Source organism: Monodon monoceros, unplaced genomic scaffold (assembly GCF_005190385.1).
Source record: "Monodon monoceros isolate NGI ecotype Baffin Bay Population unplaced genomic scaffold, NGI_Narwhal_1 Super_Scaffold_3, whole genome shotgun sequence".
NCBI lineage: Eukaryota > Metazoa > Chordata > Mammalia > Artiodactyla > Monodontidae > Monodon > Monodon monoceros.
In genome coordinates this window covers 3988387-4002731 of record NW_021703780.1, presented here as the reverse complement: position 1 = coordinate 4002731, position 14345 = coordinate 3988387, and the positions used below count along the sequence as shown (strand labels likewise).

At 44.4% G+C, this 14345-nt stretch overlaps 1 protein-coding gene across 1 annotated transcript in view; it reads right to left on the bottom strand.

Annotated features, from left to right (window-relative positions):
• LOC114907078 (translation initiation factor IF-2-like) overlaps positions 1-10565 on the bottom strand; it is a 91528-nt gene extending 80963 nt beyond the window's left edge. The window contains exons 1-3 of the mRNA XM_029242229.1: positions 10511-10565; positions 10204-10453; positions 8147-8337 (exon numbers count right to left, since the gene is read on the bottom strand). Coding sequence (XP_029098062.1) covers positions 8147-8337; positions 10204-10453; positions 10511-10565 — 496 coding nt within the window. The remainder of the gene's footprint in view (positions 1-8146; positions 8338-10203; positions 10454-10510) is intronic.
• Between the last annotated feature and the right edge of the window lie 3780 nt (positions 10566-14345).

Here is a 14345-nt window from a genome sequence, read left to right as displayed (position 1 = left end):
TCTGGATTTGAGGGGTTTCAGACTCAGGGACACAGGACACAGTGGAAGCCAATGATGAGATTTGGGCTGAAAATAGGAACATTAAATGAATGTTTGAAAAAGTGATGATGAGGCCCCCTACCAGCCTGCTTCCCTTGCCCTCTTCCTAGAACATTGGAAGCTAGAGATGTTTCTTTTACCCTTGGGTAAGAATTCATCCTTGAAGGAACTCTGAGTCCCCAGAGAAAACATCTTCAGACACTGACATTTTCTGGAAAGAAAAGTCCACTTTCTACTACTTGATCACTTCCTGAAGTCTACCAGTCAACAAGTTCCACCCTTGCATAGAGAACAAACACTCAGTTTTAAGACTTTCATATTTCCCGTTAAATATGGACCCACAGCTAATAAGTATCACCACACATTTGAGGACAGCCTTTAATATAAGAGACTGAAATTAGCATTGTCTCTAGAGGAGACACATCTGCAAAGATCAGAAGAAAAAATAGTTGAATTACAATAACGTCCATAGAAAAGAGGAACAATCTGAGAACAAGAAAGAGCTCTTTGAAATAAAAAAAAAATAGAAAGCTGAAACAAAATTTCCAGTAAGATTTGCAGGATAAAGAGAGTCTCTTAGAAAGTAATGACAAGACAAAAAGATGAACCACTGAGAGAAAAGAGAAAATCAAAGGCTAGGTTTGGGAAGTTCAACATCTTTCTGGAGTTTTAGGAAAAGAAAATAGAGAAAGTAGACTGGAGGAATTTTAAAAATACATCCTGCTTGAAAATTTTCTAGAACTGAAGGACATAATTTTCCAATTTGAATAGGTCCATAGAACCTAGCATAATGATTGAAAAAAAGTGGGTAAAAACTTTCAGAGAGATAGAAAAGGTCACAAGGATCAGGAATTAAGATTGCACCTGATTTTTCAGTAGCAATGTTTAATATTAGATTAAAATAGAATAATATTTCAAAAATCTGCAGAAAAATTATTTCAGTAAATATAGAACTCAAATGATTATACTGAAGGATATGTAAAATACATAAAAGTAAAATCATATCTTCCGGGTGTAAGGCATGTAGTCCCAAACTGCCTTCTACATTAAAAAAAATCAGCTTTCTGGAGGTATAATTTATGTACAACAGAATTAGCTAATTTTAAGTCTACTGTTTAATGAGTTTTGACTAGTGGTTCTCAACCAGAGGCAATTTTACCCCCCAGGAGATATTTGGCAATGTCTGAAGACATTTTTGGTTGACACAACTTGGGGGGTGGGGGGGTGCTACTGACATCTAGTGAGATAGAGGGCAGGGATGCTGCTAAACATCCAGGAATGCACAGATCAGCCCTGCACAACAAAAACTACACTGCCAAGGATGTCAGTGGAGCCAGGGTTGACAAAGCCTGGCTTTGAGAATAGCCATGTAATAGTCAGCATAATTATCCTACTGGGCATTTCTCACCTGAGAAAGTTTCTTGTACCCTTTTATAGTCAATTCTCTTTCCCCACATCCTGGACCCTGACAACCACTGATCTACTTCCTATCCCCACAGTTTTACTTTTTCTAGAATTTCATACCAGTGGAATCATACAGTACATAGTCTTGGATCTGGTCTTTTTTGTTCAGCATAATGTTTGTGTGATTCATACATCAGAAATTCATTCCTTTTTATTGCTTTGTAGAGCTCTACTGTATGAGTGTACCACAATTTGTTTGTCTATTCATCTAAGGAAGGAAAAGTTGGATTGTTTCCACTTTGGGGCAATTATGAATAAGGCTGCTATGAACATTGGTGAATTTGACTTTATGTGGACATGTGTTTTCATTTCCTTTGGGTAAATATATAGGAGGAGAATTGACAGGTCTTAGCAAGTATATGCTGAACTTTATAAGAAACTACCAAATTGTTTTCCATGGTTGTACCATTTTACATGCCTATCAGAAATACATGTGTTCCAGTTTCTCCATATGCTTGTCAACACTTGGTGTTGTCAGTCTTTTTAATGTATGCTTCTGTGATGAATAATTTGTTGGGCATCTCTTAATATGCTTGTAAACACTGGTATAACTTCTTTTTCTAAAGTGTGTTCAAATCTTTCCCTCCTTACAAAAATTAGTTTTTTATATTTATGTTATTTAATTATGAGAATTTTTAATATATTCTGGATGCAATTTTTTCTCATATGTACATATTGCAAATATTTTCTCCCAGTCTGTGACTTACTTTATTTTCTTAACAATGCCTTTAAAAAGTGGTTTTAATTTTGATAAAGTTCCACTTACTAATTTTTTCTTTTGTGGTTAGTGTTTGTTGTGTCCTGTGTTGAGATCTTTGCTACTCCAAGCTAGCATATATTTTCTTCTGGAAGTTTTATACTGTCACCTTTTACATTTAGGTCTGTGAGTTAGCACTTGTCTATGGCTTGAGGTAAAGACCATATGGATATCTGGTTGTTCTAGCACCATTTGTTTGAAAAGACTGTCCTTTTGCCATTGAATTACCTTGTTGTTTCTGTTGAAACTCAATTGATCATTTTTATATATGAGTTCATTTCTAGACTCCCTAATCTGTTCCATTGATGTATGTGTCTATCCTTATGCTAATAAATAGTTCACTATCTTGATTACTGTAATTGTTTAGTAAGATTTAAAGTCAAGTAGTGTTAAATCCTCAACATTTTTCTTCTTTTCCAAATCATTTGGATTATTATAGGTTCTTTGAGTTCCCATATATTTTTTAGAATTTTAGAATCAGTTTGTCAATTTCTACAAAAAGTGCCTGTGTTAAGTCTATGGATCAGTTTGGGGACAATTGACATTTTATCTCTATTGAGTCTTCTTATTCAAGAATAGGTATATTTCTCCATTTATTTATTTGTCTTCTTTTTATTTCTCTCTGCTGTGTTTTTATTTTTCAGCATACACATCTTTATTCATAGAGGTATTTCATGTTTGTATTGCAAATGGAAGTTTTTTTAAAAATTCATTTCAGTTTGTTTATTGCTGGTATATAGAAATATTACTTTTCCCCTAGCTTTAGTGAGATATAATTGACATATAACATTGTATAAGTTTAAGGTGTACAATGTGATGATTTGATACATGTGTATACTATGAAATGTTTACCACAATAAAATTAGTTTTTACCTCACATAATTACCATTTTGTTGTTGCTGTAATGAGACCATTAAATCTCTATTCTCATAGCAGCATTCAAGTACAGGATACGGTATTGTTAACTACAGTCACTATGTGGTGTGTTAGGTCCCTGGAAGCAATTCATCTTATACCTGAAAGTTTGTAACCTTTGAACAACATCTCCCCATTCCACCCCCACCCTCAGCCCACAACAACCACCATTCTACTTTCTGTTTCTATGAGTTTGATGTTTTTAAATTTGTCATATAAGTGACATCATACAGTATTGGTATTTCTCTGTTTGACTTATTTTCACTTACATAATGCCCTCCAGGTCCATCCATCCATGTTGCTACAAATGGCAAGATTTCCTTCTTTTTTATGTCTAAATAATATTCCGTTTTGTGTGTGTGTGTGTGTGCATGTGTGCATGTGTATGTTATATCTATCTATCTATCTATCACATCTTCTTTATCCATTCATCTGCCAGTGGACACTTAGAGTGTTTCCATGTCTTGGCTGTTGTAAATAATGCTGCAATGAACATGGAAGTGTAGATATCTCTTTGAGGTAATGATTTCATCTTCTTCAGGTATATACCCAGAAGTGGAATTGCTGGATCATATGGTAGTTCCATTTTTAATTTTTAAAGAAACCTAATTTAATTTTTAAAGAAAATCCTGTTTTCCATCCTGCCTGTACCAATTTACATTGTCATTAACAGTGCACCAGAGTCCCCGTTTCTCCACATCCAAATGTTAGCATTTGTTATCTCTTGTCTTTTTGAAATAACCACCATAAAATGTGTGAGGTAATATCTCATTGTGATTTTGATTTGTATTTCCCTGATGATTAGTGATGTTGAGCACCTTTTCATGTACCTGATGACTATTTGTATGTCTTCTTTGGAAAAAATGTCAATTCAAGTCCTCTGCCCATTTTCAAATAGGATTGTTTGTTAGTTTTTAACTGTTGAGTTGTTTAAGTTCCTTACATATTTTGGATATTAACTCCTTATCAGACATATACTTTGAAAATATTTCCCCATTCTTTATGCTACCTTTTCATTTTGTTGATTTTTTCCTTTACTGTGCAGAGCTTTTTGGTTTGATGTAGTCCAACTTGTTGGTATTTGTTTTTTGCTGCTTTTGCTTTTGGTGTCCTCAAAAAATCATTGCCAAGAGCAAAGTCAAGGAGATTTTCCCCTATGTTTTCTTCTAAGAGTTTTATGGCTTTAGATTTTATGTTTAAGTTCTTAATCCATTTTGAGTTAATTTTTGTGAATAGCATTAGATACAGGTCTAATTTCATTCTTTGCATGGATAGTCAGTTTTCACAGCATTTATTGAACAGAGCCTCCTTTCCCCATTGAGTATTCTTTGTTCCCTTGTCAAATATTATGCCATATATATGTATTTATTTCTGGTTTATTTCTGGGCTTCTATTATGTTCCATTTATCCTTGTGTCTGTTGTTATGCCAGTGCTATACTGTTTTGATTACTATAGCTTTGTGATACAGTTTGAAATCAGGAAGTAAGATGCCTCTAGCTTTGTTCTTTCTCAATGATCACTAAAGATCATTTGAGATCTTTAGTGGTTCCATATAAATTTTAGGATATTTTTTCTATTTCTGTGAAAAATTTTCTTTTGAATTTTGATAGGGATTATATTGAATCTATAGATGGCCTGGGGTAGCATGGATATTTTAATAATATTATTGGAATAACTCTTTCAATTCATGAACATGGGATATCTTTCCATTTATTTATGTCTTCTTCAATTTCTTTCTTCAATGTCTTATAGTTTTTGGCATATAGATCTTCCACTTCCTTGGTTAAGTTTATTCCTAAGTATTTTATTGTATTTGATGTTATTGCAAATGGAATTATTTATATCTGTTTCAGATAGATCATTGTTAGTAATACTACTGATTTTTTTTTTCTTTTTGCCATGTCATGTGGCTTGCAGGATCTTAGTTCCCTGACCAGGGACTGAACCTGGGCCCATGGCAGTGAAAGCACCAAGTCCTAACCACTGGACTGCCAAGGAATTCCCTGATTTTTAAGTATTGACTCTGTGTTTTGCAACTTTGCAACTAATCATTCTAGTGTTTTTTTCATATTTCCTTAGGATTTTCTTTGTAGACAGTCATGTCTGCAAATTACATTTTTCTTCTTTTCTAATCTGTATGACTTGTATTTCTTTTTCTTGCCTTGTTGCGTTGGCTATGGCTTCCAGTTCAATTTTGAAAAGGAGTGAATGTCCATTCTGTGTTCCTGATCTTAGTGGGAAAACAGTCTCTCACTATTAAGTATGATTTTAACTGTAAGTTTTTGTAGATACCCTTTATCAGAGTGGAGAATTTCCTGCTTGCTAAGAGTTTTTATCATGAATGTTAAATTTGGTCAAATGCTTTTTCCATTATCTATTGAGATGATCATATGGTTTATCTTTTATTTTGTTAATGTGATGAATTACACTGATTGATTTTCAAATGTAAAACTAACTTTGAAGTCCTGTATAAGTCCCACTTGAACATGATGTCTTACACTTAAAAAATATTGTTTGGTTTGTATTGTTTGGTTTGCCAGTATTTTGTTAAGAATTTTTGCCTTTAAGTTCATGAAGAGTATTAGCCTTAGTTTTATTTTAGTTTACTTTATCTGGTACCTTTTAGTTTACTTTATGAGGCTAATGTCATAAAATGAGATGGAAATTTTCCTCCTCTATTTTCTGAAAGTATTTGTGTAGTATTTGTATTCTTTCTTTCTTAAATATTTGATGGAATTTGTGGAGAAGCCATTTAGATCTGGCTATGTATTTTTGTGAAGGTTTTAAATTACAATTCCATTTCTTTAATAGGTATGGGTTTATTCTTACTTTTTAATTTATTCTCATGCCAGTTTTAGTAAACTGTATCTTTTAAGAATGTGGGGGCTTCCCTGGTGGCACAGTGGTTAAGAATCCGCCTGCCAATGCAGGGGACACATGTTCAATCCCTGGTCCGGGAAGATCCCACATTCTGTGGAGCAACTAAGCCTGTGCGCCACAACTGCTGAGCCTGTGCTCTAGAGCCCATGAGCCACAACTACTGAAGCCCACATGCCTAGAGCCTGTGCTCCGCAACAAGAGAAGCCACCGCAGTGAGAAGCCCGCGCACCACAACAAAGAGTAGCCCCTGCTCACCGCAACGAGAGAAAGCCCGTGCGCAGCAATGAAGACCCAACGCAGCCAAAAATAAATAAATACAATAAATAAATTTTTTAAAAAAGAATGTGACTATCTGATTTGTCAGTTTTTTGACATATCCTTGTCATACTCTTTCCTTATTAATTTTTTAAAATATTCCTAGGATCTATGATGTTCCCTCTTCGATTCCAGATAGCCCTACAAGGCCACTATGACTTTGGATAGGATCTTCACTTTGTAGCTGAGTTTACGATGAAAGATTTGCTCAAGGTCACACTGGTGCTAAGTGCCAGAGGGTGGACTCCAAACTCATTACTTCTACTAATAAGTCCATAATATGCATAGTCACATCACAAAACAATTTTAAGCATGTTGATTTATTTACCTGCATATATTCATAACCATAACCCAATTACTTGAATGGTAGGCAGTAGGATGGAACACATATTGACTTATAGGTTTGAATAAACGGTACCAAAATTACCTGCTGCATGACCTCGGGAACATTAATTTATCTGAGCCTCATCTTCTTTACCTGAAACAGGATATTACTTCCTTCCTCGTAGGGTTGTTCTTAAGAGTTAACTCATGTAAAATGCTTTTAACAGTACCTGGATTTTGCTTAAAGGTATGATCATTTTCGTTAACTATACTAATCACTGTGAGATTATTTAATGATTCACACTTTCTATTTTTTTGTATGTGGGAACAGTAATATTGTCTGACTATCGAAATGACAATATTAGGTTTTCCTAGCGGACTGCTCAGTTTCAAAAATGAAGCACGAATAGGTGAACGTCAAAGTTAACTGAAATTACTTTAAAAAGTAATTTACTGGGGCTTCCCTGGTGGCGCAGTGGTTGAGAGTCCGCCTGCCGATGCAGGGGACACGGGTTCGTGCCCCGGTCGGGGAAGATCCCACATGCCGCGGAGCGGCTAGGCCCGTGAGCCATGGCCGCTGAGCCTGCGCGTCCGGAGCCTGTGCTCCGCAACGGGAAAGGCCACGACAGTGAGAGGCCCGCGTACCGCAAAAAAAAAAAAAAAAATTAATTTACTTTTGGAGATCATCTTTCCAGTAACATGAATCTTCTGGGAGGCAGGCTACATCTGTCTAAATCCTGTTTTTGTAGAATAGTGTATATGCAGAGAAAAATGTGGATAAATCAGACAGTTAACAGTGGTCATCTCTGAGGGTTGGGATAATGGTGGAGGCCATTCATCTACTTGTTTATATTTTTAGTGCTTTTAAAAAAATGAGACGATACTACTTTTATAATCTGAAAAAAGAATATGATCGAAAAATAATTATATGAAAAATAAGGCTTTTTATCAAAAAAGTTTGACATGACTTGCTCCATGCTGGCTCCTCACTTACAATCATTTCTTCCTAAATGCTCTGAAATCTTCCTCGCATTGACATCCGCTGAGAGGTCTCTAGATCTGGAATTTCTGTAAGCACCAATGAACCACTTGTGTCCTAGAATTTGCATCTGGTTTCCATATAGCTGGGGTGTTCCTTAGTTCTCTCCAGGCCTGGTAGTCAAAACATTTTAGGATGAGAGAAAACGTGCTCACTTTAAAGGAAAGATTTCGCTGCCAGTCTTTCCAGCCGTGAATACAACCTGCGGAGGACATCATTGCTGTCAAAACTGTTTTAATTAAACGTATTTATAAAGAGAGATTCAAAAGGGACTTGGGCTGTTATCTCACACCCCAATATGGCATTCGAGCTTTGCTTTTTAATTATTCCTAGAGTTATTTCTAAAAGCAATGCTGCACTCAGTTTTAACCTTTTTGTCCCTCGCTGGCCCTTCCGGGTCTGTCCAAGGCACCCTTCCTCAATTCCTTCTCTCCACGTTTTCCCTTTTTGCGTTCTTTCTGGAGCTCCTGCTTCTTCCCGGAGCTGGGAGGGGGTGGGGAGAGGCCGGCTTTGGCCCCAACAGCTGCAGGAGTGGCTTGGCTTCCTGCATCCCCAGGCCGCCTCTGCTTCTTCCGAGGGCTTTCCGAGTTTGGTGTCCAGCAGCTGCCAGGAGGGCCCCAGAGTCTCAAATGCTTTCGGATCTCACCTTATTACGGTCTTAAAAATGTCATCATTCTCCAAGTTGACAAGCTGTCTACCCAGGACGATGTCTAGGGAATGTTAGTTCTGTCTAGACGCTCCCTCTGTGACTGATGGTTCCTTGCGAATGTAAATAAAAGCAATGCTGGCACCTACGCCTCTCAAGGTGTTGCGCTAACACCAGCACCGCTGGCCCCTGCGCGAGTGTTTGGCTTTTGGTTGTTGGGGAACTGAACCGGGAGCGGACTGTGCTCTGGTGGCAGAGCGCGGACACCCCGCCCCCGCCCTCAGGGGAGCTTGTTGCCTCCATCAGTTTATGAGCACTTACTGTCTGTATTCCGGTTTACGACATACATGCAACATTTCATTCTCCACCTTTGTGCTGGCTTGAGTGTGACACTTTAAAGGAAATGACTTCTGGGATGACTGCCCTTTGGAAAGAGTTGAGAAAAGTTCAAAAAAGGATGTCATGTCAAAAAAGGCCGTGTTCTGACCAAAGGGGAAAGTTGATGAGATTATCCCATGACTCAGATTCCAGGGAATTAGCTGAGGGTTTCTGATGGGCTCTGCCTTGTAGATGTGGATGGTGACAAATCCTGTTCTTAAGTCTTCCAGGCCAAGATCAGAGTAAGACTTGTGTGTGTGTGTGTGTGTGTGTGTGTGTTTGGCATTTGACCCCATTCAAAGTTGCTTTCTGAGAGGTGTGGCCGCATGTAAAGGGACTCTTGTGATGTGGCTCAGGCTTTAATGCTTATAACCAAGCTGTCAATTGGCCACCTCTCTGGAGCATGTGGTTCTCCTCTCAACCAGCAGCCCGAGTCCTTACCCTCAGGCAGGGGCATGGAACCCGGTCTTAAGAACACAGTGTCTGGAGCCAGACAGCCTGGAGATGGACGTTCAGTTCTGTCATACACCAGCAATGACATTTAACCCATTCGTTCCTCGGTCTTTCCATTTGTAAAATGGGTATAATAATAGTACCTCCCACAGGGTGGTTGTGAAATTGAGTGAAACAAAGACCTGGCTCTGTCCTGTGGGTGGTACTGTCACCGACCTTCCTGAGTGGGTCCCCAACAAGTCCTCCTGCCCGTGGTCACTTGAGCCAATAGAACGATAGGGAGTTTGGTTCAGAACAAAGGAAAATGTTATCCTCTGATCAGAGAATCAACAGGGGCCAGCCCGCTCTGCACACACGCTCTCCTGCCAGGTGCTGGAAGGGGCTACTTTATAGGGATCTGGTGAGGGGAGGGGGCGGGGCTCTCAGGGTGGGCGCAGGCGCAGCATCTCTGCAAAGGCCCCCCCCCCCACGCCGCCATCTTGAATCGCGTTGTCTCAGGCGGCCCTTCTGCCCACTGCCGGGCGCCGGGGTGTCCAAGCCGCCGTGTTCCACCAGGAACCCTGGTCTGAGGCGCCGGGTGCGCGGCCTCTGCACGTGGCCCCCTGCGAGCCAGTGAAGCTACATGAGCAGAGAGGGAAGCAAGGTTAGACTTAATTTTATTACCAGTTTCTATCTTCATTTCCCGGGAATTGTTGACGAGCGTTGCTGGCACAGGCCCCTCCTCCACCGCCTGTCCTGCGCCTTGGTGGTGAGGTCCTGTCCTGCGGCGCCTCCGGCAGAGCGCAGGCGCTGTGACCCAGGGCAGGAGCAGAGCTTCTCCTCAGCCGCCATTGGGTGTGCGTGGCTGTCCCCAGGCCTCGACCCCGGCTGACTGTGCACATCCCTGAGGGGCCCTCTTTCCTCTAACCCCCCGGGGATGAAGGACACCAGACGGTTTAAGAGCCGTGGCCCACGTATTAGCAAGAGAACAGGGGTCCTGAAAGTGCGGGCACCTGGGTCTCGGGCCCTGGCGCGAGGCTCCTGCTCGCACTGGGGTCAGTTTTCGGGCAGAGAAGCGTCCGGTGGGGGAGGGGCCGCCCCCGAGCGGTCCGCGGCCCCGAGGCGGGGGGGGGGGGGGGTCTGTGGCGGTCGGAGCTTGGGGCCCCTTGCGTCCAGTGTGGCTGCCGGGCAGGACCGTGAGGGTCGCGGGGCGGGCGCTGGGCTTGCGGCCAGCAGGTTTCCAGGGGTAGGTGCCCCCCGCTCCTGGCGGGAAGGGGTGGGGGCCGGGTGCTGGGTGCGGGCAGCACCTGGTCGCCGTACCCGGGAGGGCGGTCTTAGTCCCCGCCAGCTGGCGGCCGCACTTGAGTTGTTCCATTTCCAGGGGGCTGAGGTGGCCCTTCGCGGGGGCTTGGAGGCGTGGGTCTACCAGCCGTGAATTCACACGTGCTTAACCTTGACTCGTCCCCTGGGGCCACCGCACGAGGCTCCGGGCGATGGGAAGCAGCTCGGTCCACTTCCCTTGAGTGTCCTGACAGCGCGTGGCTCAGGCTCGTTCCGAGGTCTGATGGGTTCTCTCTACTTTTCACGACGACAGGGGGTCTCCAGGCTAAGAGCAAGGTCCCTCTTATGCCCAGGGCACTTGTTATCCCCTCTGTCACCAGAGACAGAGACGCTGGACCCTTGTTACCTTGTAGGGATCCTGGGAGCCCATCCTGGGGATTCTTTCTTTCAGCAGCGCCTTAGCTGCTGTGGGTGCCGTTTGGGTTCTGGCAGGGAGTGTTTCCGGCCACCCCGAAAACGTGGCCACCAGCACCAAGAGATGCCAGGAATTGCCTGGTGCTCTCGGCACGGCAGTGAAGTTGCCCTGCCGCTCTTCTCCAGGATATGTCCCTCTGGCCTGGACGGGGGCCTCGCGGGGGCTCTGGTGATGGTGGGGTTCGTTGTGCAGAGGGGGCAGTTCTCAGCCATCCGACTCCACGCCGGGAGTTACCGTGACCTCAACTAACCAGGTATACAGGGCTTCCCTCCCGTGGTGAGCGCCTTGATGAGCCTCCCTGGTGGCCGACAAGCTGCAGTTTGGGGAAGCTAGTGTCCGTGCTCGTTCACTAGCCACCCATGGCCTCCTAGCTCTCGTTTCTAGGCTTGGTCTAATTCTACCTCCGTGTAGACTAGGGGATAATTGGATGGATCTGGCCCTCGAGGTGTGACGGGTAGTTGCCAAGTTCCTGGTTCTAGGGCTGCCCTCTGGCCGTTGCGTCCACCTCGTGGTTTCCCTCTATTACCTCTGCACCCCTCTTGGGGACCCCTGCAGTGAATCACTGTCACTTTTGGGGGCGCTGTACTGCTTCTAAGAGCTTCAGTATGCTTAAGCCATGTTTCACGTGTTCATTCTGTGCAGTAAGCAGCCCTCTTTCCGGCCAGGTAGCCCCGTGTGTGTGTGTAGGATGGCATATGCCCACCGAGAGTCTGTGTAAAATTCGAGATCTTCCCTGTCCCAAGCTCTAAGGCTCAGGTGAGGGCTACCAGCTCTGCCTTTGGGGCAGAAGTCCCTGGGGGGAGGCTTCTTGCATCTGTGACTTGGGTCTGGGAGGTCACTGCGTATCCCACCAGTCTTTTTCCCTCCCTCGTAAAACTGCTCCCGCCTGTGAGCCGTTCCCCTTCGGCACTTGGAAGAGGCTCGCTTCCTACCTCGGGGTGACTGGACTAGATCTTGTCTGTGGTTTCTGTACCATCATGCTCCAGGGTCCCCTGTGCTCCAGGGTTTCTGTGGGTAGCAGGGTGGCAGGATTTAGCGTGTGACAGGTGTTTTTAGTAGCCACTAGGTTGTTTTAAAGCGTAGCCTGGACTTGAATCGACCTTTGGGGGATAGCCATTCAGTTCCCATAGAGCTGGGGCCCACACCGTGGTCGGCTGGCCACATGGCAACCTTTCAGAGCTGTAGCGGCTGCTACGGAGGCAAGGGGGCCACCCCTGAGCGCCTTGATCTGATTGCCCGAGTAAGGGGTCATGGTTTCTGAGCCAGTACCCCAAGGGCGATGCCCCTTCTCTCACGAATGGAAAGGTCCTCCCGCCCAGAGGACACGGAGGTGCCGACACACGCTCTCCTGCCAGGCGCTCGGCAGGGCTGCCTTGCGGCGTCTCCTCAGGGGTAGGGGCGGGGCTCCCGCAGGGCAGGCGCGGCATTGCTGCGCGCGGCACCTGCCACCAGGGGGCAGCGCCGTGGCCTGGGAGCTTCTGCGCATGTCCCAGAGCTGAGGTGTGGGCACCGCCCTTCCGCTCGAGGAACCCGGGTCTGAAGGGCCAGGTGCGCGGCCTCTGCTCGTGGCCCCTGTGAGCCAGTGAAGCTACGCTGAGCACAAAGGAGAAGGAAGAAGGTTAGACTTCCTTTTATTCCCCGTAGTCTATTTTCATTTCCGGGGAACTGTTAATGGGCTTTGCTGGCAACAGTGCTACAAGGGAGGTGCAGTGAAAGCAGGGCTGCTTTTTGTTGCGGCTGCTTGTTAGTGATGGGCAATTTTCAGCCCCCTGCCGAAGTCCAGGAAGAACAGTGATCTTGGAGAGTAACGGTGACAGCAGCTGCCAGCGTTTATGGGGCGCCTGCTTCTTGCACGGCCACCCCGGAGGAGAGGCCCCCGGCACCTGTGTGCCCCCGTCGCTCTGCTCTAGCGCCGGGGCCAGGTCGGTGAGATGAGCTCAGGGCTGCCTCCGGAGCGGATGGTTCGTTCATCCGCTGGGATGCAGGCTTATGTCCTCAGCCTTTATGGAAGGTCAGCACGAGGAACAGCCACGTGGTAAACACTGTTATTGAATCTGGTGCATTTCATTGTCCAGCAGCCTTTATAGAAATCATCTGTCACGAATTGCCTCAGAGCGAAGAAAAAGGTCGTCTCTCTTGGTGTTTCCTTCTGTGAGACGGGCACCTGGCCTTCACGCCTGGGGACTCTGATCCAGTAAGTTTGGGTAGGGTCAGATAACTGTGTTTTTAAAATGCTTCTTCCCCTGCCCCCCCGTGGATCTGCAGCACAGCCGGGGTTAGGAACCCCTAGTGGGGCTCTTCACCCTTCCCCGCGTGCCCTGATGGTTTGGCATCGTGGAGCTAAGGTTTGTGGTCAGTTACAGCTCCCTGCTGTCGACTCAGTGCTTGTGCCTCCACAGTTCACCCGTTGAAGCCTGGCGCCCAATGCAGTGGCGTTAGGAGATGGGCCTTTGGGAGGTGATTAGGTCATGAGGGTAGAGCCCCCGTGAATGGGATTAGTGTCCTTATAAGAGACCCCAGAAAGCTCCCTCCCTCCGTCCACCAGGTAAGGACACAGTGAGAAGGAAGTGGGCTCTCAGCAGTCACTGAATCTGCAGGTGTCTCGAGCTTGGACTTCCAGCCTCCAGAACTGTGAGAAATAAATTTCTGTTGTTTATAAGCCGCCCAGTCTGTGGTATTCTGTTTTAGCAACCGGAATGGTCGAAGATACCTCCTTTTACTTAGGTCTTCTGATAGAATTTTTACTCCCTTTTCACGCCTCATCTCTTGTTCTTTAATTTACCTTCTTTTAATAATTTTATAGTTCATGTATCATTTATTGTAAAAAGCCTCAAATCTGTTTTCGGCAAAAAAACAAATTAGTGGGAGAGTGAGCGTAATTGTCCGTCTGAAGTTTTCCAACAGGTTTTCTTGCAAATTCTCTTCATTCTTTCTATCATGAGTTTGCCTACCTTTGCCATTTTGGGGTAATAGTTTGAAAAACTAAACAATTACAATCATTTGTTTTTAAAAAGCATTAATATGTTCTAAAGGGAGAGTGGCTCACTTTCAAATATCTTGAGGTGCTGTAACTGTGAAGAGAGACTGTTCTAGATGCAGGAGTTCAACCCAGAGGTAATGAGATTGGAGAAGCCATAATGAGTTCAGAGGAAGGTGCTGGGATAAGTACAGTCACCCTAGGCGTTGTCAACCTAGGGTGGGGCCTCTCTCATCTCATGGTCCTCCCGCCCCATCCCATGGATGTAGCTTTAGGTGCACTCCTGGTTTACAGTAGTCAACATGCAGCAATTATTTCATGTTTGTCAACAATATGATACAGGACTTCGGTGAAGATGAACTTGGCCTGGGTCCCTGATAACCGCATTTCCAATCAGCTTCCCTTGCTTTGAAGCGGTCTTC